This window comes from Limulus polyphemus, unplaced genomic scaffold (genome assembly GCF_000517525.1).
Source record: "Limulus polyphemus unplaced genomic scaffold, Limulus_polyphemus-2.1.2 Scaffold964, whole genome shotgun sequence".
Taxonomy (NCBI): domain Eukaryota; kingdom Metazoa; phylum Arthropoda; class Merostomata; order Xiphosura; family Limulidae; genus Limulus; species Limulus polyphemus.
In genome coordinates this window covers 286,734-312,206 of record NW_013666574.1, presented here as the reverse complement: position 1 = coordinate 312,206, position 25,473 = coordinate 286,734, and the positions used below count along the sequence as shown (strand labels likewise).

The 25,473-nt window shown below is 32.6% G+C and overlaps 1 protein-coding gene across 5 annotated transcripts in view; it reads right to left on the bottom strand.

Moving 5' to 3' along the window:
- The window catches only part of LOC106461461 (wiskott-Aldrich syndrome protein family member 2-like), an 87,781-nt gene extending 64,590 nt beyond the window's left edge, over positions 1-23,191 (bottom strand). For 4 of the 5 annotated variants that reach the window (XR_002610984.1, XR_002610983.1, XM_022388432.1 and 1 more), the window contains exons 1-6: positions 22,995-23,191; positions 12,968-13,278; positions 11,417-11,570; positions 9,207-9,321; positions 6,687-6,713; positions 5,313-6,477 (exon numbers count right to left, since the gene is read on the bottom strand). Coding sequence is in view for 2 of the 5 variants with exons in the window: in XM_022388432.1 (XP_022244140.1) it covers positions 5,313-6,477; positions 6,687-6,713; positions 9,207-9,321; positions 11,417-11,570; positions 12,968-13,265 (1,759 nt within the window). In the remaining 3 variants the exon portion in view is untranslated. The remainder of the gene's footprint in view (positions 1-5,312; positions 6,478-6,686; positions 6,714-9,206; positions 9,322-11,416; positions 11,571-12,967; positions 13,279-22,994) is intronic. The other variant, XR_002610985.1, reaches the window with a different exon arrangement.
- Positions 23,192-25,473: the final 2,282 nt, after the last annotated feature.

The window sequence follows — 25,473 nt, the reverse complement described above, 5'->3', positions numbered from 1 at the left end:
ACTGTGTACCAGTTTAACGTTGAATATTATTTATGATTTTAACTTTATATACAAGTGCCAAAATACTATAATTGATTAATTGCCCAGCACTAAAGCTGGCTGGTGGAATATATTGGTAACTCACAGAAACTGACCATGGAGTATATTTTGTTTTTAATGCTTTTCAAATGTTCTCGTATACCCCAGAAAGATCTCCATGATTATGCTTACAAACAGTTGAGAACCACTACAAGTTTCTAGCAAAAGTTAAGTAAAATCCAACACAAGATCAACACTTCAGAAAAAACATTCAAGTTTTGAAATCACAACTAGTACAATAAACTAACAAATAATCTGGATAACAGCACTTGAAACACATTCAAGTCTTGAAATCACAACTAGTACAATAAACTAACAAATGATCTGGATAACAGCACTTGAAACACATTCAAGTCTTGAAATCACAACTAGTACTGTAAACTAACACATAATCTGGATAACAGCACTTCAGAAAAACATTCAAGTCTTGAAATCACAACTAGTACCGTAAACTAACACATGATCTGGATAACAGCACTTCAGAAAAACATTCAAGTCTTGAAATCACAACTGGTACTGTAAGCATAATATGGATAACAATTAAAAAATAACTTTCAACCTAAACAAGGGGCTTTGACTCGATAATACTTCACTAACATTGTATTTTGCAACTGCAGTCAGAAAGACAAGCACATCATAAGAATGATCTGGTAACTGACTTTGTTCCACAATACAGAATTTAATTGCTATATAAGATACGTATCTTCCAAATCTCCGTTTTACTGCTACTATAATAACAGGCCTGTTACGAGCACATTAATTGTCTATATTCATTATAAATTATTACCTGTACTTTTACAGAGTATTTTAATCATATCTTTATTCAAACTGAACTAAAACAATATCTGTTTATAATAATTTTATCAAGTAAATTTTCAAAATTTACAGGTCACCGTGTCACATTCAAAATTTTATATCAATGTATGTGAATGAATTTAATATTATAATGTGTGTTATGATTCCAAGTTTTATTTTAGCCAAGTTTTAAGTCCTTATTTCAAAATAAATCTTTAAAAAATCTTCAGATGTCTTGTCATGTGACCAACGTGCTATGAAAATTCTCTACTTTGACACTCTGTATCTTCAATAATACAACAGCACTACTACATAGGTACATCTAGACAACGAGATGCTTAGATAACCTTTTGACTCTTTCAATTCAATGTTCTCTGAATAAATACAGTTGAAACAAGTTATAACTTTTTTCAACCCCTGACAGCTGCCACACCCAGATTTGTATGAGCTTTACAGCCTCATGTAGACATTATATACACATGTGTATAGTCATTAGAAAGAGCTCATTTTACAGTATAATCTAACAACGGTTATTTTGAAATTGGTGCTAAGTTGTCATCACGGAGAACAAGAAAAGAACTATAGCACTTACGGTTGTTTCTTACCTAAATATGTTATAGTTAGAGATACAGTTTAAATTATATTTAGGTCTTACTATTATGTTTTAGTTATGTTTTAAAATGCATAATTAAAAAGTTGAAACATTTTTTTAAACATAAATCGTACTTTGCACCCATTATCAAGGCTTACGATATTACGTGCTAAACAAAAATTTTGCCGAAGGGCTACACATATCTTCCAAGAATACTGTAATATGCCTCAAGGGCACCGTTGACTTATGCTGAGATAAATAATAAGTGGTAAAGGACAAGAAAGGAAAATAAAACTTTAAAAATTAACTTTACATGAAAAGACCTGAACTTGCAAATTTAACAAAAGGAAAACCTTTAAAGATATTCAACAAAAAATTAAAAAGTATGTAAATATGAAAAATAAAATATAAACATTTACCTTAAAAAAAAACAACTTTTGATATCCTTTTAGGAGGTTCTAGAGATTATGCAAATAAAATATAAAACTATAAGATGAAGAAAAGTATTTTTATACTTAAAATGAAAATCACCTTTTCACACTCGATTTGTTAATAGTTTGAATGCAAGAAAGTACAACAGAAAAATACCATATTTTTTAGTAAAAAACCAATTATAAAAACATTATTTGTGTACAAGATACTCATGATCTTTAACGAAATCTTACCAGTTTTTGAGAGGACACATTAAGAAATCTCAGAGTAACCACATTTATTGTTATACAAGCAAAATTCACAATTTGATTTCTGCAAATTGCACAAGCACACTGGAAAAGGGTTAATGTATGTACTTTGTGATACGCTTAACAGTTAAATGACACTTTTTTACTTATGTGAAGACTGTTGACCAGTCAGCATTATGGTATTTCTCAATCGTTCACTAAAGGTTTCTTTGAGTTCAAGGGGAGGGCAAAACATTTTGTCAAACAATCTGTAGTAACACAAACAGTCACATCTTATGTGAAGACTGTTGACCAGTCAGCATTATGGTATTTCTCAATCGTTCACTAAAGGTTTCTTTGAGTTCAAGGAGAGGGGAAAACATTTTGTCAAACAATCTGTAGTAACACAAACAGTCACATCTTATTTACCACCAAGTCCACTAAAATAAAACATTTGTAACTAAAAGTCAGCAAGAATGAAAAAAATTCATCTACTGATGTTTTCTTCTTTCAATTATGTTACTACTTAAAGTGAATGCACAGAGCATATAGAGTATGTTCATTAATTATCGTCATAAAAACATCAAGGGTTCACACCAAAGTGGTTGACATCACAATTAATGTCATACGCATCTTCAACTGGGATTTGTCAGCTATCACGGCCGTCTCAACAAACACTTCCTGCTCGATTGACATGTACTTCTTTACCATATTTATTACCCCACTCTTTAATCATTTTACTCCTGAAGAAGAATTGGTCAACTATCACTTTCTTGGTGTTTTGAAATCTACTTTAAACAGTAGCATTTCAAAAAACTATTGATTCAGACAGAGTTGGTAAGATAGCATGTGTGACAATGGATAGTGTGAAACAATATTTATCTGTGAAAATAATTTGTGCATTTTTTTAAATCTATAACAGTGAAAAACATTAAATATTTTTACAAGAACTCTTCCATAAAGAGCATTAATGATGCGTGATGACAATTAATTCATATTTGTTGGTGAAATTTTCATGTAATCTGTTCACAGTTTCATTCTAATGGTCAAAATTATGCTATTTTACATATATATAAAACTGTGTAGTGGTTCAGCTTTGGCCTTTATCTCAGAAATTCAGGATTTCTAAGGCACTGAATAATCACCTAGGTTTGGTCAGTTAAGCCTAACCTGGTCAGTTAAGCCTACTAAACATACAAGGTTGTGTTAAATAGAAACTAAATGATGCAGTTTAGGATCTAAGTGTTCAGTATAACCATGGCAGTGCTTTACAGGGACTTTCATACTGCAGTACAATTAACTTTTTCTTCTACTAACCCATATAAAAGCCAGTGTGTGTGTGTCATGTCACGTCACGCTCAATTTCTTTTGAATTTCCGAAATAAGAGGAGTCATAAAAACCAAAACGCATTTATCCAGATAGAATTGTTTGATTACTGTCTACCCATTACGATTTTAGTGACAGGGGTTTGGGTGCTGTGAAATCTTACAAGTGTTGTGAGTGTTGGTATAATAAGCCTAAAGTCGTAGTGTAGAATCTCCTAGTCTAGAGCTAAGTGCATAAAATTTATCATGAAAGTAAAAATATCAATTGAATTTTAAACTTAAATCATTTCTGAATTAAGCTGTTTTCTATTATATCACCAATGTTTTTAATAAAAAAAAAACCTCTTTAATCAACTGAGACTCTAGATTAAGAAATCAACAAATGTCTTTCCAGTTTTGTTGTCTACACATTTAATTTTATACTTTCAGTACATAGACTAACAACAATATTAAGTTATATTTTTGTTGCTAAGCAACATGACATAAAAGTCATTGTTGGAATGTAGTGTTACCAAAACACACTGGTTTTTCTAGATATTAGAAGTTGTTAACCTTAACTGATTTTTACCAATAACTATTCTATGAATACACCACAAATTCTTAATTTTGATTGGCTCACAAAAGAATTTACCAACGTTTGACTGCCTCGCCTGCACTTTTCTGCCACTTTCTTGGTCAAACTTGATTTCACAAAATTCATTTATTTCAGTTAGCTCTGAAGTATGAGGTTAGGGCATACTATGGGGTGGGGGTAGTACTTGCCCTGTCATTTTTGATGAACTATACATTATTTTCTTAATAAATTATGTATGTAATTAATATATTATAATCTTTGATAATATATTTGAAAAATGTGTTTCTTAGTCACAGTGGCATTCAAACTAGTTATGTGTGATACTGTAGTACTGGTGGCTCGGCACCATCATGAGTGATACTAGATCACAAATATTTGGTCTCACACAAGTTACTAGGAAACAAAATTTAACGTCCACCTCTGGTCTGGGAACAATGATTTGTAACATGATAAACATACTATACAATCTATAATAGTCTAGAGATACTGCAGTGTAAGGGAGTAATAAGTATGCTGTACAATACACTCTATGGTATTTCAAATTAAAGGAGTAATACTAACAGGAGTAATAGGTTCATATACCTGGAATGCGGGTATGCGTGCGTATAAAAAAAAATGCAGACTTCTATACTATTTTTAATGATGTAAAGGTGTATTATCAGTAGGTGTACTTTTTTCGTTGGAAAGGATTTCTTATTTTCCGAGTGTGTCTACTACTTCAAATTCAGCCATCTACAGCCGTAATCTATACTAAAACCCTTACAGCATTAATTTGTCTTCATATTTTAGGTACATTCCTTTCACAGTACAGCGAGTTGTTTATATTTATGGAAATTCAAAACACAGTATTACATTAATAACAACAGCTATTTGCCTCAAACACTTTAACATACTAATTTGTAAGAAATTGAAATGTATTAAGAGTGTGATATAATTATTATTATTATTAGCCTATTTAAGAAAAAAAGCTGCTCAGTTACGAAAATTATGTAGACAAAGAAAAAAAAAACAGCCGAAAACTGACAAACATTTAAAGTAAACAAAGTAGACAGCATATTTTACAACCATTTTGTATTTTTCTAAGGTGATCAAAATAATATTAAATGTTACAACATAGTAAATAATAGTGCATAACATTTACGTAAAATAATATTACGTTATGCCATTTCTTTACTACATCATGTAGTTTTATAAGGGACCACATGCCCATTCTCAAGTTGCCCTCAAAAAAGAAGAAAGTTAAATAAAAATGAGAAATTCTATAGTAACTAATAATTTTTTCACCTACCTTCTCGTATAGCAGCCAGAAGGTCACTTCTAGCATCTGTCTGTGCTGTAGGAGCCAGTTTGGACTTAACTTCCTTTGTTTCACTGACCTTACTGTTGCTAGAAGCTGTGCTAGTTGACTCGGATGACAATGATACCATTTCCGAAATCCTGTTTGCTAGAGATAAAACATCTCCATTCATTACAGGTCCATCAGAGAGCATTTCAAGTGTTGGGAGAGGGGGAGGTGGTGGTGGTAAACTGTCTCCCCCATTTAAGACTGGTGGTGGTGGAGGAAGAGGGGAAGGAGCTGTCTGATCCTCAACCATGTGAGGTGTTGGGGTTGGTGGGGGAGGAGGAAGATCGAGATGCTCTAGTGTTCCCGGCTGGATTTCAGGAGTGGGTGTGTGCTCACGACTGTGTCCTTGAGAATTTGGTAAGTGATTCATCAAATGTGGGTGATGAGTGGGAGTACTGTGCCATGACCCTCCAGACTGAAGATTATTGTGTGTGGGCGTATGAGGTGCAGATCCCCCAGGTCCTTGATTCTGTAACACCTTCTGAACCATGTAGTTTGATGGCCCACCATTAGTTAGTATACCTTCTGGTGGGGGAGGAGGAGGAGGAAGGTTCTCCCTAGAATGGCTAGAAGCCCTATACCTTCCAGCACCACTAGATGGTGTACCTCCTTCAGAAATGGTTGGTGTGGAAGTACCACTGGAACTTAAAGAGCCACACACTGGTGGAGCAGGAGGTGGTTGAGATGGCCTCATGGTGCTAATACGATTGGCTTGTCTTGTTGGCGTACCACCAGCCAAGTTTCCAAAGTGGTCAGGGGACATTACACTGTAAGGGGGTGGAGAAATGTACTGCTGTCGAGGTGACTGAGGATGTTCTGTATATGCCGGAGGTGGTGGAGGGTAACGATGAGTAGGGCTACCCTGTTCTTTTTCAGATACGTAGGCATGTATTTCCAAACTACTGGGTCTCAACGGACACCCTTGATCAGTGCCATCACGAGGCACGCTTGATTGTCTTGTCACTAAACTGGTATAATGAATCTGGGAATAGTTAGCAGTTTTGTCAATGAATTCATGAGCTGTCGCCATTTGGCGGAACTTCTCTCTTGTGTTGTGAGGCTGCCGAACCTTTTTGTGCCTTTTTCCTTCTGGACGTGGTCGATGTGGCTATTATACAAAATAAAACTAGTTAAATTTTTCTAACCTTTCCAATTTTTGTTTTATAACTAATACTTGATAAAAACTACAAACAAGTCCAAAAACAAATATTAAAAAAATTAGTTTGGAGCCAATACCTCAAAAAATACAAACAAACTAAGGTAAATACAAACAATCAGACATTTCAATTCAGAAGTATTAACACTTGTATTACTTGCCTCAATTCCATCCTTCCCATGAGCTTGCTAGGAAATTTAATAAACAACATATTTTAGTGCTTTCTACATCAGGGACACATTTTTCTTTGATAAACTGAACACATTTATACCACATTCATTTTGTATCACTAAAAATCCTTCACAGTTCAGAAATTCAACAAATTTAAGGCACATAATTACTAATTTAAAAATTACCACTCAAAGATTCAGGAAAGATTACAGTAAATTAATTTGTGACCTTTTGTTCCCTAGTTAATAGCTATATTTTTGTGTGCCAGCAATACCAACCTTGGGAAGCACGTTTACCCAACTGAATTTTATTACTCATCGGGATTTCTACGAAGCTACCCTCAAATTAAAATTATTTTAGGAAGGATTAGAGTAAATTAATCTACGAGAACGTGGGCGTGGTCAAATACATCAATCGAAAGGGTTTGACCTCCTGAGTCCAAAACTGTAATTAGATCTCAAATCGGTCAAAAGATGATGTAGCTATGAGCTAAAAGTTTGTCCTTGAATAAAACAATACTGCAAAATTCAACTCAAAGAAAACTGAAAGTGTACGTTGTTGGTCACCTTGGGGTCCAACAAGACCCCCAACATAAATGGATTGAAAATGCAATAAGCGGGTTATTTACAACAAATATCAACTATGGTTTCTATAAAATAAGACATTATATGGAGGTATCACAGAGAACACTTGTTGAAGAATGCTTATCACGATGATGTTATAAACAAACAGACAAGATGATACTGTAATACTCTGATGGATTATCCTCTATAACAACCTATATTGTGAAATAAACATTTAGAAATCCATTTTTTATGCTACAGGACGAACTGCATGTATCGTGATGGTCCGCGTGGACCCCAGATAAATTATAGCTACGTACTCCGTCTGCCTGTTTCTAAAACAATAGTGTCATATTGATCCAGGATTTTTGCTTGACAGTTACATGAATTGATATAAATTTGCAAATTTGCAATGATTATGTAAAAAGATATACAACCAAGAAAGTCGTTGGGATCCATGTGGACCCAGGCATGCTAATGAGGGTTAAACATAATGGTACATTATATCTAGACTAATATTAAACACAAGCTGAGGTACCCGTCCTTGGTCCAGATTATGAACTTTAAAAATGTGGGGGTGGATGCTATGATGAATAACACAAAAATCCCAACTTTCACACAATGTATTCATAAAATATTATTACACTATCCACTATTACCTTTTGTATAAGCTTTAATAACTCAATATGTATACACTTAACACATGGTATACACTGTGTGATGGTCAAGCTGACTTTGTAGCAGAAAAAGTAGTGGTGGTAGGGGTGCTTTCTGTAACCCACTTTCAACACCAAGCTCTTAGTGTCCTTCTACAAAGTTTCACTTGATTAATTAATGATGTTCACTGGCTGTAGAAGTCCTATAGACAGATTGGAAAGGTCACATGTCAAAGTAGAGAGTTATTATAACTCAAAAAACAGCTCTTCATATCAGCCTTATGGTGGCTGTTGGAGTAGAAACTTCATTTGAGTTTATGTATTATTGCAATAGTGGCAGCCATTTTTTTATTGCACTCCTCCAAAGAAAGTGCTAGTGCACTCTATGAGATATACAAGACGTTTGTGTGCCCTCCCCCACATTGTCTGTATGTTGTTTTATAGAAAATTCAATAAAGTTTTTTTTTTCGGTGTAAGGACGTGACACCATCTATGAATATAGTTAATGTAAACTTACATCAAAGGTAAAAATTCTCAATGACAGCAATAATAGGGAATTGAGGGGGTTGTGAACCCCCCTATTCATATGTCCCTTGTTTCAAACTATCATCCCATAAAGTTTGGTTGAGACTGGCCCAGCAACCTAGTAGTAGTTAGATATCAGACAGACAAACAAACAAACACAGATTTTTGTGCTTTATATATACATAGATAATGGTCCACTATATTTAGACTAATATTAAACATAAGGTTTTACTATATTTAGACTAATACTAAACACTAATTGCATAAATATCAATATGGAGCACAAACTCTTTACACCAAGAAAATGGTGTCCAAAATGTCAAGTTTTGCACAATTTTAAACTTTAAAACTAACAAAATGACATTTTTGCATACAAAAGGTATGTTACTGATTAATTATCCAAATGTTGCAGTAAAAAATTACAAATTATCATCTGCCAATCAATAGTACAACTACAAGTTTGAGATATCACACACCTTTCAATTAAACCGTATAATTAAAGCTATACTATTTAGAAAATGGTTCACACCATCAGAATTTAAGGAGGACACCTGTTTTGACTTATCTGTTATAATGATTACAATATCACACCAGCAGTATGTTGCAAGCTGATTATAACACTGTGGGACCCTCAAAATGTTGTACAAAAGTTACACATGCTTTGACCATAGCACCTAGGGTTTTACGATACTCAAGTAGGTTACCTGTATCAATGTTACATAAAGCTAAACCCAATGAACATCTTATAATAATTTGAGAGGCGCACCTTTTTGCCTTTATCCAGCATGATTCTTTCTGTGTCTTTTAACATTTCTTGTCTCCATAGGTCAAAGAAGTAATTAGGATCAGTGTAGAACTTCAAACCATCTTTACCATCCTCCCTAAAAATATCAAAGAATTACATTTTTACTATCTTCAAAAAGTAAAATTTTTGTAAGAATTCGTCATCATCCTTTTTAAAGAGTATTATGTAAATCCTTTGTGACAATCTGGCTCGTAAAGAATGTAAAGGCTTGAGAACAGCTATGGCATCCTTGTTACATGTACATTTCTGACCTTTGAATCAAAGGGTCGAGAACACAGTTTAATGTTTGCTTAACTCTTTCACTGAGCAATTAATTTTCAGGCTGATTTGCAAAAAGTGTCAATTATCCAACAACAAATAAAAGTATGAATTTGACCCTTTTTATTACTTTTTCAATATTGAAGGAAGCTGTATTTTCTATATCTGAGAGTAATATTCCTTTACAAAATGTTTAGATGTCTGATTACAAAATTGCCAACTTTGCAGGAACACATATAGAATCTATATAAAGACAATTTATTTATATCTTGGATATTATCTAAATAACTTGATTTATATTTTGTAATGATTTTGGTCTATTATTGACTTAGTTTTGTCTATAGTTACGCCATTTACTGGAGAACACTTTTCTTCTAATTTTCCTCAACTGTATAAATCATTACTGGGTTTCATGGCGTAGAACACAGATCGCAGCACCCACACAGATTTGGCAATTGTTTCAAGTACAGGGGAATATTTCCACATATTGCAGTACAGGGAAACCTTTTTTGGTAGTCATGGGGTAAATCTGAATTTCGCAGTCACTGGGTATAAATGTTTATTCGGATATATCCAAACTACGCAGCAAAAGGGTTAAGTAAAAATAATGACTAAGGAAAGTTTTATACACTCATGTCAATGACATCATTTTGAAAGAGTAAAGAACTATTAACTCCAAATTAAAAATGTTGTATCATTTAATACTTTGGTTCTGTGGCTTTAGCAAAGGTTTACTGAAACTGGTTAGGCCCAGTCAAATAACTACAGCCAGGCCTCACCCACAGCTGTAAGTTGATGAAGGTATAAACCAAAATATCACATCAGCCAAGCAGCTATAGCCAGGCCTCACACACAACCGTAACTCTTGATGAAGGTGTAAACCAAAATATCACAGGCAGTAAGTACTAGCCCCAATTTTTTAACTGTTTATAATTACCTACCGATTTCAAAACAGTGGTTAAAAGAAAGAATATTATGCTAATATAATAATAGATAAGAAAGAAATGATTTATAAGCACAAAGAAGTGATTTATTTATGGTGAAAAATACTATATTTTGACAGAATATACCAGAGGAAAAAATAAAAATGTTCCGTCAAAACATGTAGTACGTTCCATCATAAATAAATCACTTCATTATGCTTATAAACCTTTGTTTTCCTACTTATTATTAAGCACATGTATTAAGTATTATTAAGTACATCAGTCAGTAAAGAACAGTAGTTTCAACTTTTGTAAAAACTAAAAGAAAATTTCATACATCTTAAAGATTTTTCAACATTTTTTGTCATTACACTAATATGTACAGACAATATAACATGCAACTCTTAAGCAAGTATACAAAAGCTCCAGATCAGGTTGTCTCTATCATACATGTGACATGAAAACACTGAAATGATCTAAATTCTGGTAGTTATCTTGAACGAGTTCAGTCGTTTCTACTCAAAAACTGAGGAACATAAAAATTTGCTAAGCCTAATAAAGTTGATGATACTTATCCACATTATTTAAATAACTTTAATATCAATTGTAGCATACAACAACTTTCACAAATAGCTGTGATAAAAAAAAATGTTATGTGTAAAATGCTGAGTCTAGCCTACTTTGTTTTTAACCCTTAAAACATCATCCATTGCCTAAAGTTCTGGGTTTTTTCCCTTCAGAAAATCCTGGCCAAGAAGTTATAACCAGACTTCATAACTGCAGATAGATTTACTTAATAACTTTCTTTATCAAAGATATCTTCATTGGTATATCAATTAGAAATTTAAATTATTAAAGAATGTGGATGGAAGAAGTGTATATCATGAAAAGTTATAACTGTTGTGTTGGTTCACAAGAACATTTCTGTTACATAATCTTTTGAATGTTATTTTCTACTAATAAAAGTCCTAGGAATAAAGACTGACTCACCTATACGGGTTTAGTTTACTCAAAGGTGGCGGTGTGGCACACTTGTCATAAGTTTCTTTCATGGCGAGAGGGATGGTATCACGTGCCACAACCTCTTGATCATACGTTACACTACTTTTAAAAGCTTTTCTCAAATGAATGTTTTGGAGAGACACTGGAAAGAAATCTTACCTTTTAATACGATAAAGAAAAACTTTTCCGTACGAAACAACATAAACTTGACATTAAATTAGTTTGAATTCTCTTTCTACTGTAAGTTTTAAGTCATTACTTAATTGCTGAAGAAAAAAAAAAACACTTAAACTTTGGGAGTAATTCAATAATAAATTTATTAAATTCAAGCTTATTTATTGTAAGTTAGCCCCAAGGCAAACACTCAAAAATACAATTGTCTAAACCGATGTTTCTCAACATTTTTGATACCAGGAACTGGTTCGTTGCCTCCTTAAACACTAAGACACTAAACGCTAAGACACAAGCACAGCCAAAAGCATTTATGATTTACACATGAATATTCTGTATGTTTTTGTTTTTATTTGTCTTCGTGAAATCCCATTGACAGGCAAGGTGGTTATGACAGACCATCATCAGTTCACAGGACTGTAATCTTTCCTGAAAGAATTTCAAATGGCGAGTGACTATTGAAGATGACCTCTTGTTTAATTTCAAGAAGAAAGGTTTAGCAACTTTTCAGTTACAGAATTTCAAGCTAGACGTTGTTGGTTTAGATTGGTGTTTCTCAACCACCAGAAATTAACTTGTGACCTTTTGTTCCCTAGTTAATAGGTATATTTTTGTGTGCCAGCAATACCAACCTTGGGGAGCACGTTTACCCAATTGAATTTTATTACTCATCAGGATCTCTATCAGCCTACCCTCAAATTAAAATTATTTTAGGAAGGATTAGAGTAAACTAATCTATGAGAACTTGGGCATGGTCAAATACATCAATCGAAAAGGTTTGACCTCCCGAGTCCAAAACTGTAACAAGATCTCAAATCGGTCAAAAGATGATGGAGCTATGAGCTAAAAGTTTGACCTTGAAAAACAAAAACAACTCAGAGCCGTTCTATGAGCCACTATGACGCAGCTAAAGGAAAACTTTCAGAACTCTATATAAATTGTTAATTGTACACAATGCAAAAAAATTACTACCAATAATAATCAGATGAAAAATGAAACACTACTCCTAAAAAAAAATAAACATTTTTTGCAGTCAAAATATGAAACCATTTTTACCAGCAGACATAAGCATCATTTTTAAGGATATCTTTATTCTATAAACTTTTTTAATACGACATTTCTATTACATACTACATCATTTTTATAGTGTATTTTTTTTCACTGACATCTTCTATATACTTTGTCAACTGAAATCTTTAATAGATATACTTTATAATTGTTTAATGGGTATCTTATGTAGACACTAAATATATATATAATTATCAATAATAAGTATCTCCTTCTATACATATCATACAAAGAGTTAAACCTGACTTTTTTACGGATGGTGAAAATTCGAAACTTAGTTGATAAGCTTTACCAACTTACCTTCCTCAACAGTAGAGTCTAGCTGAGTCACTTTCACGGCTAGTTTGTCAATTCGTGCTTGTAAGTCAATGGACCGTTCTACTAAGAAAGTTGCTTCTCTAAAAAGAGTTCCAAACATGTCATCGGCATGCTTGGACAGAGAAGACAACTCCCGTATAATGTTGGACAAGGAGCCGTTCGTAACCCACTCCAATTCATTCTGTACACGTATAGCTACGGCAGGCAAACCCTTCTCTTCGAAGTTAAGGGTTCCACGACTAACGTGGACAGGTTCTATAAGACGCTGCAGTAGTGGCATCTTTCTTGCCCTTCTGAACATTATAATAAATATTAATTGTGAACATTCATTTTATCAGATTTTCCAAGCTGTATATTTTTTAATTGTAAAAACGTTTTGTGTGAGTATTGATTTTAACTGTCAGATGTTTTCTCAAAAAAATTTGCTTAGGAAATTATTTAAGTGTAAACATTTTTATCTCTTAAAATACATTCTTTGCTTGCTTCATTTTATATGTAAAATTGTTTTGTCAGCTTTAACTGATCCATATATATTTCAAGTCTGGTTTTCAGTAAAAATATACAGATTAAAATGTAAGAGTAAAGAAAAAAAAATCAAATGGTGCAATTTCAGAAAATGAATAATTATAAACGTACATAAAAAATATGGTGAATTTATTTGTTTGTTGTTAAATACAAAGCAACACAGTGGGCTATCTATGCTGTGCCCTCCATGGGTATCAAATCATAATTTTCAGTGTCACGAGCTCTCAGACTTACTGCTGAGCCACTGAGGAAGGGAGGCATAAGATGAGAGAATTAAACCAATAAATTACTATATAGACGGTCCACGATGAATTATCTCAAGAAGGATATGTGTAATACCAGTTTTATCATTCATTGTTTATGACCTGATATCAAATATACCAGTTCAGATATTATCCTAATACCTTTTAAAACATTTCCACAAGATTTACAATTATTCTGAAATGGCTGAAACAGTTTATTCTGTAAGTCAAAAATTGACATTGTGTATTCCTGTGTCACGTGTATTTGGTTTCATTAACCCTAAATGAGATGGGTAGAGTGAAGAATGACATCAAGCTGGGGTATGTCCAAGATTTACAAATATTCTGAAATGGCTGAAACAGTTTATTCTGTAAGTCAAAAATTGACATTGAGTATTCCTGTGTCACGTGTATTTGTTTCATTAACCCTAAATGAGATGGGTAGAGTGAAGAATGACATCAAGCCGGGGTATGTCCATTGTGCAACGAGAAATCAGGACAAAACAAAATTCATGCTGACAGCAAATGTTACAGAATGTTAGACCTACAGAACCCAAGAAGCAATGTACAATTTTCTCCAAATTCGAGTTACAGAAAAGGCATAACAACCACTTGCAGCTTTAAAAAAAAACTTCATTGAAAAGAAAAGCATTATTGACTTAAAACTGAAATCAACTACCACTACTGCTGTTAGTGGTCCCGTTACATCTTTAAAATGGCCCCATGAGTTGCTACCAAAAAAAAAAGCTATAGAAAGGTGAAAGAAAAAAGTTTGGAAGTTCATAAACGGTTAGTTTTCAGTTGATGATAGAGGTAATGCTAAAAAACTTTAAATTTTGCAAAAAATATCAAAATAAAATTACAAGCATTTCAAAACAAATTATAGACATTCAACCAGTTTATAACACACAAACTTTAATTGTGAGAGGAAGGAAATTCTCTAGAGTAAGCAGCAAGAAAACCTTTATGTTCTAGAATGTTGCAGTAGTGGTAGCTGTATTTATGTCAAGAAACAGAGAAGAACAACTGACAGTGTATTTTGTTGTAAAACAGGAACTGCCCTGACAACATATAAAGACCTATTAAAACAAGAAATAAAGCACAGAGTGGTTTATAAGAAAAGGGGTACGGCTGGCAGTGGATTCACTGATTATAATGGAACCAACTTTAAAAATAGGATAAAATGAACTAAGTTTTATATTATTTTGTGCAATTACACTGAGAAAACTGAGTTTCATTTACACAAAGTCAGAGCTAATTGGCCAAATTGTATACACTGAGAAAACTGAGTTTCATTTACACAGAGTCAGATCTAATTGGCCAAACTGTTTACACTGAGAAAACAGAGTTTCACTTACACAGAGTCAGATCTAATTGGCCAAACTGTTTACACTGAGAAAACAGAGTTTCACTTACACAGAGTCAGATCTAATTGGCCAAACTGTTTACACTGGGAAAACGGAGTTTCACTTACACAGAGTCAGAACTAATTGGCCAAACTGTTTACACTGGGAAAACGGAGTTTCACTTACACAGAGTCAGATCTAATTGGCCAAATTGTATACACTGAGAAAACTGAGTTTCACTTACACAGAGTTAGATCTAATTGGCCAAACTGTTTACACTGAGAAAACTGAGTTTCACTTACACAGAGTCATATCTAATTGACCAAACTGTTTACACTGAGAAAACTGAGTTTCACTTACACAGAGTCAGATCTAATTGACCAAATTGTATACACTGAGAAAACGGAGTTTCACTTACACAGAGTTAGATCTAATTAGCAGCTCATAGTGAAAATATAAACTTTTCTACTATTAAAACACATATGGAACCACAATTTGGCCAATTAGATCTGACTCTGTATAAGTGAAACTCAGTTTTCTCAATTTACCAATAAATTAATTTTTTAGTACGATATTGAAAGATGTTAAATAAAATTGTAATCAGCACAACCTAATGAAGAGAAACATACATGAAAATGAACTTGAAATATCAAAATATTATGCACTGTATTTAATACTTCCATTTGTCTCAATCCTTAAACCTTTCTTTTTAAGATATGCTTAATAAACATTCCGGATTAAGATATTACTCAGCAAATTTAGGCCTAAATTGATACTGCTTTCAATACACTGGAAATGTGACAACTGAATTATCAGAAGCTGGCCTATAACCTCAATTTATTCAATCACGCAGAAGGCTGTAAAACATTCTAACAAATACAGAGATTTTGAGATACCTTAAAATTTCCATTAAATGCCTTTGCTATGCATATAATGAATAACAACTATATATTTTGTTTAAATTTCAACACATTTTAACAAGAATATTTCATTACCAAGAAAACTGGAGGATACTGAGCTCAAATATATTTAAGTCAGCAACATACACAGCTTTCTGAAATAGGGACTTAGGGTTTATTTTACGAATACAATGACAAAATAGTTTTGTTTTGAGTTTACTTACCGATTAAGTATTATTTCATTACACATTACAGCTTTTACAAAGTAACATTATTTTTTAAACAGATACAAGGTTTCAATCAGCGGTGCAACCATTTTCAAAAACTTGTGTACTTGAGAATGATTGTACCATCATACCTGTTCTAAAAAAAGATCTTACTTACTGTAAAAACTGTAATAAAAAAATTACACAAAATATCCAATAATCTTAACACCCTATATTCTATAATACATTCATAAGTGATTAGAACATAAAATCTACCAGTTCCTACCTAACTATTTAGCAACAGTAAATGTAAGATAGCACTTCATTGGTTGTAAAAATAATAAATTATGTGAAAGTTTTCGTAAATCTTTACATTGGCCTAGAATAACTCTATATGAAACAACTTACCAGTACCAAAACACCCTACTGTCAGATCATAAAACTGGGTAAAGTCCAACACTGACTGGACTTTAGTAGCATCATAGAGTTACCTTTGAAACAACTACTTATAGAGTTTAGCAGGTACCTCTTTATTGTTTGTGTATTAAAGATATAATAAGATATATTAGCTTAGAATCCACCTTTATATGGCTGTAATATATTTCTTGTAAAAATAGAAAAACATAAAAACACAATGAAAATTTTCAGGAAAAAAATTTAAACATAATCAGTACAACCACAGAAGCTATACCTCTTGAAGTCAAAATTAATCTGCTTTAATAGTAAGTTACAAGTTTATAATACAGAAAATAATAATAACATGTTAGTCTCACTGTTGGCTAAAGTAAAAAAAATATTTTACTTGTGAATTACTGTTACGTTATTGTAACTGCTTATATATCTCAAACATTTCCTTTTAATCACTGGCCATTTCCTCACTGCCTCTAAAAAAACACGTATGTGTAATATGCTTATAGTTACAACACGTCACAGTACAAGTGGCAAAATATTCATTTCCTGTTTCCACATACACAACATCCTACATCTATATGTACATGTGTATAAGATTATCAGTCAGTCAAAGTTTTATCAATAGAATGATGCAAAATATGACAATTACCTCAATCTGTCACACTACTTATAAAATGCCCTCTACTTGAGAATTTCTGAAGACTTCATATTTATAGAGGTCCAATTAAATTATTCTAACTGCAATGAAAACAAATATGAGCATTCCAAATCTTGACATATCTCACAACGTGTAAATGTGTGCTGTACTAAAAATGGTGACACAGAAAATATCGACTCAATAAAATAACATTCAATCTGCCTACAAAGACGAAGATCATCACCACTGGTACCTACTTTTGTACATTATCCATATCCCCCCTCTCGGTTCTAGAAACCAATCTTAAGTATCTTCTCCAATATCCTTTTTAACAGAAGCATAAAAGCAATCCTCAACTTCAAAAAAATACCCTCAAAACACCAAGTCAGGTTCTTTTAACAGTCTTCACATTTTATTCTTCTTTGTTAAGTTTTTATACAAGATTAACCACAAAACATTATTAAATAAGGAAAAAAAAAGTACATTATGCAAGTTTAGCAGCAATAATATATGATTAAAACACAAAAATGTTAAACCTCATTTTAATTCATCTTAAATTTAATTCCACAATTAAATTAAATCTGTAATTTAATACATCTGTAAAAACATTTAGAAACTTATATTTTCATAAAAGTTAATGTTTTCACAGCACAACAAAGAAAAACTTTTATTTTTTAATAAAACAGTATAATTTAAATAAAACTAAAACTCCCACTTCAAATATTAAATTTCTTAAGCATATGCATTTTTAGCAGAAATATTCAAATACTTACAAACTTTTATCCCTACAGGGAACAACAGGAATTACTAATAAAAGCAGAATACCACTAATTATGGCAGTCGCAGCCAAGCAAGAGCAAAAATACACACACACAAGTATCCAAAAAGCACACAACGTTAAACAAAATAGCTTTCGATCATATTGCCACTTGATCACATCAAAATTATATAATGTATATCACTGTTAATTTTCTTTTAAAGCAGCTACAGAAAAGTGGATTTTTTGTGCCCCAATTTCATTAGTGACACACCCTTTAGGAAAACTGAATTAATGTTTTTTTAAAAATTCAAGTTTGTTTATAATTGTACTTATTTTCATGCAATAAAGAAATATCACTCCTACAGCACTGGCTCGCAGTATAATTAAACAACAACAATAATCAGTAAGTTTCACTGTTGAATAGCATGTACAGAAAACTTTTTTTAGCCCTACAATAGAACCTCGACATTCCAGCTGCATCCAAATGCCCTCTATAACAAGATACCCTTAATATCAGAAATGAGCCACACAAAGCTGGATTCCATATTGACCATATTAAATTTTAAGCCCCCCCCCCCCCCACATTTTGTTTTGTGTGTACAAAACATGTGTGTTCATGAGTTGCATGTTGCCATGACATAGAGCATTGTGGTGGATTAGCTGTGCCCTTTTTTCTTCATTATTGGTCACAAAGTTTCAAAGTACTTCTCTTCAGAGTTTGAACTGCTAAACATTTCACATTTATTTTCTGTGTTTATTTTGCTATCAATTACTGAAGTAAAAATCACTGAAATTAGAGCAACAAATCACCACTTGTGTCATTAAACTGTTTACATGACACCGTACTATAATACTCTTGAGAGCAACAAAGCACACACACACACAGAGAAATAAGCTGACTTGACCCCCTGCTCTGAGAAAACGACATGGCATTTATCAGCTTATGTATCCTACAGTGTTTACCACGAGAATTCCCTAGAGTAATAAGATTGCATCTTGAATCTGTGAAACACTTATTACAGTATATGGTTTGTAGCGAATCCAATAAACATTGCAAGTGTTTAAATATTGGTCATCCTTCTGGGATGTTTGGAATTTAGTGGTATACTGTACAGGCATACAAAGATAACTGCCCACTTTATCGAGTGCCCATATAGAGAACGAGACTAAAGACACTCCCCTTAATTCTGAATATTGAGATGCCTCTTTGGATGGGAGATAAAACTGGAAAGGGGAACATAACAATCAGGGGTAATAACTATGAAGTGTTGATTTTTGTATTTATGGCAAAGTAACTAAGGCTATCTACCATCATCCCTAATTTCGATCTACTGAACAGAGGGAATGCGTCTAGTCACCAAAACTCCACCATCCATTCTAACAGACTGTCACCTTTATAATAACCTAGTGTGTGAAATAGTCTGTGGTATTACATAGATTCGAACCCTGTTCACCAGCTGTGAAATCCAGAGCTCTATCACAGGATCAGCTCATGCCCATTAGTGTTGTAAGTCCATATCTAGATCAATTCTTAGACAGAACCATTGGTTTAATAAACTTTTAAAATGGTATACTTATTAATGTTGTTTGTGAGATTAGCTTTAATTTTATCCAAACAAATTCCATGACATGAAATGGTAGCCTAGGTAAAATAAACTACTCTTTATCACCTTGTTTATTGTGTAATCTGAATTAGAAGTATTTTGCTAAGTTGCATTCTTCTCAATCAATATGATATCATCAGGAAACATACTTTAAGCAAATACTGCTTTATGATAAAGATAATCCCTAAACAATCTGTATAAAACCCAAGAAGACATACTCAGAATATCTCTCACTGGTGATACAGGTGATAAAAGCAGTTTAAATATTTTGTGAATTATATGCAAAGCATTATTTGTACTTTCTTCCTCAGAACGTGAAACTAATCTCACTGATAAATATTATTTTGGTAAGGTTGTCTGTAGTGCTAAAAAACAGTGATTACGTGCACCCTAAACACACAAAGACTACATATACTGAAATAATGTATATTATATGGACAGCTTTATATGTATAAACATAACGTTACATACACTGCAACAACTGAGTGTGTTTAAAGCACAATTTTTTATATGCTGCTCAGGTAAAAACACTATTTATGAAACAATTTTTTTTCTTCTGACAAACTGAGCAAAAGGCCTTCTAGCAAAATCTTTCAAATTTATACAAATTTCAAAAAAATACACTTGCCTTCTGAAAACCTATCATAATGACAGGTTAACTGTGAAACATTTAACCAATCAGGTTAGAATGTACATACAATACTGTTTTTGATTGGTTAAAATCAACATTTAAATGACTGCCTTTAAATGCAGTAAACAAAACAAGATTAGGAGAGTTCAAGAGAGCCCGATGAGTACTTGGGGAGACGTTATAAGATACAGACAGATTGGTGTTTAATTTAATGAATAGGACAGCCACAATGGATCAAATATGCTCCCTCAAATGTTATGTAATGATACGACTTTTTTTCTTATCTGACAATTCTAAACTTTGTACCCAGATAACGTTATAGGTTATAAGTGTCTTATGCAACATCACCAATGTTCACCATTTAAAGAAGAAATCATCATTAATGTTCACCTATAAAGCTTCTTAATAAGATTAACATATTACATTATGATCTAGCACCTAGTGATTTGATTTACCACCACCCAATGAAGTTACACAAAGTCTATCAGACTTACATTTATGTTGAAATTCCATTACAAGTTTCAATGTTTAACATTACACGAAAAAGGCAATAAGAGGGTAAAAAAGGCTTTGGGACTGGGATTCAAAACAGGAACTACTGACTAACAAGGCCAGCGTTCTATCAACTGAGTTTTCCGAGACTACAAGCCAACCCCCCCTACCCCACTACATCAATGTTCAGTGGCCTTGTTATCCAAAGGTCCAAGGTTTGAGTCCTAGTCCCAGGGTCACTTATCAACTTTGTCATGTAATATTCAATGTTAACATTTTCCCTTCACTGATAACTAATTTCATTTGAACAAGGAAGTTATTTCATAGATAATGATTTACCAAATGCTACAAAATTATGGCTTAATTACTCCAATATTCACATCAAATGTGGGTAATATTTATAACAGAAATGTTATATTTTATAAGCATAAGCTAACAGCATGCAAGCTGTATCATGGATCAAACTCTCTCTCGTAAGGAGTACAACTACCAGCACATCCGAAGGTGTTCAACAGTTTAGTCTACAAAACGTGTCTTATAATAATACTATAGCACACAGGTCGACAACATTTTTCAGTTGGGTGCCAATGATCAATATTTAAAACTTAAGACCATCTGCACATGTCCCCATTGTTTTCTTTTTAAATATAGGTTATAATATTATTAATTTACAATGTTTGTAATATGATTATACTGAGTTAGTAGTTTATAATAATAGATAAAGATGGTATTTTAACACTGTACTATAGTAGTGGTTGTAAATTATAAACTAATACATTTTAACCATCAGTAGTTATAAGAATAACTTCAAATGTTGTAAGAACACATCATCACAAAATTGATTTCACCCCCATATTGTAAAATTTCATTTTTTTTAGTTTTTCCCTTTTCCCTGTTGTGTCTTCTAATTTTTAAGGCAACCTATTCTAAAGGCCGACTACTTTGTTTGAAAAACAAAATTTGGACACAACTTCGAGCTGCAAAATCATAATTATTTGTCCCCTGGTCTGACACTCTTACCACTGAACATGAAAAAAACATGCATCTATCACATGTATTCTCTTTATAATTTTGAAAACTTCAATCAGATCCCCTCTAACCCAATTTTATCAAGATATAATGGGCCTTAACCTCCCCTAATATGGCAGATCCTCAATCACAAAAAACATTCTAGACCTTTCCTGAACTATTTCCAACAACTAAATGTCCTTCTTAAAGTAAAAAGTCCAAGACTGAACTAATGTTGAATATTAGTCAAAGGATGTTATTTCTTTGTACAGATCCCTGATGACTAATATTCAACATTCCTCTACATGCTTTGCCAATGGCAACAAGCACTACCTGGCAGGCTTATGAGCCCGATTAGTCAAAACATCAAGATTCTTTTCTTAAATAACACTATTGCATTGATTCCTAACAAAGTTATATTATAACTTAAACTAAGTTAACACATATGCATTACTTGACATTTAGCTTAATTAATTACCATCTGCCATATACTTGCCCAATTTGTCAAATTCCTTTGTAAAATAACAGCATTCTCCTCACTGCTAACTACACACAAAACTTTTATATCAGCAAATTTGAACAATTTGTTGACCATTCCCTCATCAATATTGCTATTCTAAAGGTCCCAGCACAGATCCCTAAGGTACACTACTTGCAGCCCCAATCCATTTTAATGAACTCCATTTATTACAATCTTCTGCTGCCTCTCTAACTATTCCTTAATCCATTGAGCTAACTTATTCCTCACATCTATGAACAAAAGTATTTTAATAATTTTTAATAAGGTACTTTGTCAAAAGTTTTCCAAAAATCTAGGTATATCAAATATACATATTAACCCTTATTAAAATAAGTAACGACATACTCGAGGAAGATTTAACACTTGTGAGACAGGCAAGGTTTTTCCTCGTGTGCAACCATGTTGGCTGTACAAGTACTACAAATTACAATAAAAATGTTGGAAAATTTCTTACTAATTAACGGTTTTAACTTTTAATTAATGCAATTATAGATTGTCGTAGGGCTACAGACAGTAAATTAATACTTATATAGTAGCTAACTAAATAATAACTCAGTTTATTACTGCCCTGGCACTATTGGCATTGCCTACTGAAGACTTACTAATGTTACTTACTACAGTACAACTACTGAACTAAACATAAAAACGCAATAGGCCTAACATAGGCTAAAACTTCGATGTTTACTGTCAGTATCACTGCAATGTCAATGCCATTTTACTGAACTTACCAATGTGAGCGAAGACGAATACCAATCTTCATTTCTATTTAATATCCAGCATTGCACAGCTGGAAAAGAAAATGTATTTTCTGTATCAATAACTTCTCTTATTTTTCCAAGCTGAAAACAGAAAAGAACTACAAGCAGAAAAACCTTAATCCACCCATTCTATCTTTTACAAAATGGAGATCAAAGTAACGCGATCTAATTATTAAAACGAGATTATGCGTTACTCCAAGGTCTCATCTAGTGGAACTTCTCACCATTCTGCATCTTTAAAAAAATTTGTATTGAGCATCTTTATAAGACTATATTTCAAAAACATAAATACTTGAAAGTTTAAATTAAAATTAGCAAATAAGTTTTGTGTTACTACATATTACCGAAATGTATAAGTAAACTTGCTTGTATTTTTCAATTCTGAACGAAAATATTCTACGATAACAAAATGAATTTTGATAATTGATGAAAAGGCTCAGTGTGCTTATTAAAAAAGCTGTTTTTTGCTCTTGTTTGGTATGTATAACTCAGAGTTAAATTATATTACAAATATTGCTGTGATAATAACACTTCTTCTTCCTTTTTCTTTTTACATTTTCGAAACATGTATATATTTAAAACTGTCGTAAAAATACCAGACTAAAAATTGATGTAGTAAAACTGGATTATACTAGAAATGATGTAGCTATTAAGTTAAACAAGCAATCATTATCATCATCTAAACTGCTGATGTTTTTTGTTGTTTTTTTCATATTTCCTGTTAATTTGAATAAAAACATTAAGAAAACTGTGATAAAACAAACATCTGCAGTTTACGTGATTTTCATCATAAGTTTTAGGCCATTTGGTTTTTAATGCTTCGCCAACTTTCAGCGTCGAAAACCAGAACTTTTAAAACATTATACTGCATTTTTTCAGTTGCGTTTCAGGTAATGTTTTTTTCTCTCATCATCCAGCATAACTGACGAGTTCTAGTACTAAATAAAAGCCGTTTGGTTAATGACTTATGAGAGACAAATATGAAGTGTTATTTTTACATGGCTCTGCTTCTGAACACGGAAGGGACAAATTATGAGGAGCGTGGGGAAAAATCGTTTGTGGTTTTCTTGATTTTCATCGTAAATTTTAGATGAATTGCTTTCTAATGCTTTGTCATCTTTTTGTGTTTAAACCATAATTTTTAAATTATTATCATATTTCATTAGTATGATGTACAGTAATAACACCAAAAAATATATGTTTCTGTGAGTGTGCGCGCGCTAAGAATTAATATAGTTAAACTTGGCGATCCGTGAAATTTTGTTCCTGGCTATACACAATTTCACCCCTATTGTAAACAGTTATAATTTAACAAGCCATCTTAATTTTTCATTGTTTCTCTTAAGTCATTAAATTTATTTATATTAATATACGTTTAATAATGGTTTGAGAAGGCTTGTCACCTGATGATGACAAAACCTTGTCGAAACGTTGTACATTTGCTGTTGTGTTAAACTTATATTAAAGTTTTTCTTCATTACCCATTCAAGCCGTCTCCAACCTATATTAGTCTCAAAGTGTGTTCCTCGTCATCGAATTTTAATATACGTTTGTTAGTTGATAGCCTAAGTCTACAGTTAGAAATATAAAGATTATTTATTTCCTGTTTACAACAGGGTGATTTGCATTCGGTTAGTATTCAGGAACTTTATTTGTAAGCGGCAAATCGTCATTCCGGTTTCGATACCCGTGGTTGGCAGAGTACAGATAGTCCATTGTCTAGTTTTTCGCTTAACAACAACCAAACCAATTTAATTATTAATAATACTTCTAATTATGATGCCCATAAGATAAAAAAATAATAATTAAAAGTGACAAAACATATGCGAACTTATTCCATTTAAAAATTAATAGATGGCTGGAATAATTTTACGAAATATTTTGCTTTCCGTTCTATTTCAGTGTTTGAAAACATCTTGCAAAATGGAATGATTATAAATTGCTCATTGTAACAAGTATCCGAATTATCATTCAGGGTAATAGGACGTTTTGATAGATCCTGAATTTGTTATTGATGAATTATAACAACAGAAAAGAAGGTGCGTGTGTGAGAATGAAAGAATGGTGACAGCTGAAGATATTGTACAATATACCAGATTTTCAGTTCATGCTGGCATTAACTTCGAAGGTTTTCCTAATTTAAAGGTGGTTTCTTTTCCAGATTATATGTACTTATTTGTGCTGTGTCGTTTGTCATTGCAAATGCTCACCGTCACACCTTCCTCCTTGTAAACTTTCGCTTATTAAACATTTTTAAGTTATTTTTCTATCTTAGACTATGTATTAAAATATTCTTATTTATAACATTCTTGAAATTTTGTCTTTATTGTCATATTCCAAACTTGTGCTTATTACGTTGAACGTGTTGAAATTACTTGGATTTTGTGTGGTAATAAGAAAGATCTTTCTTTGTCCACTTTCAATGTTATTCTTTGGGTTTCTGTAATTT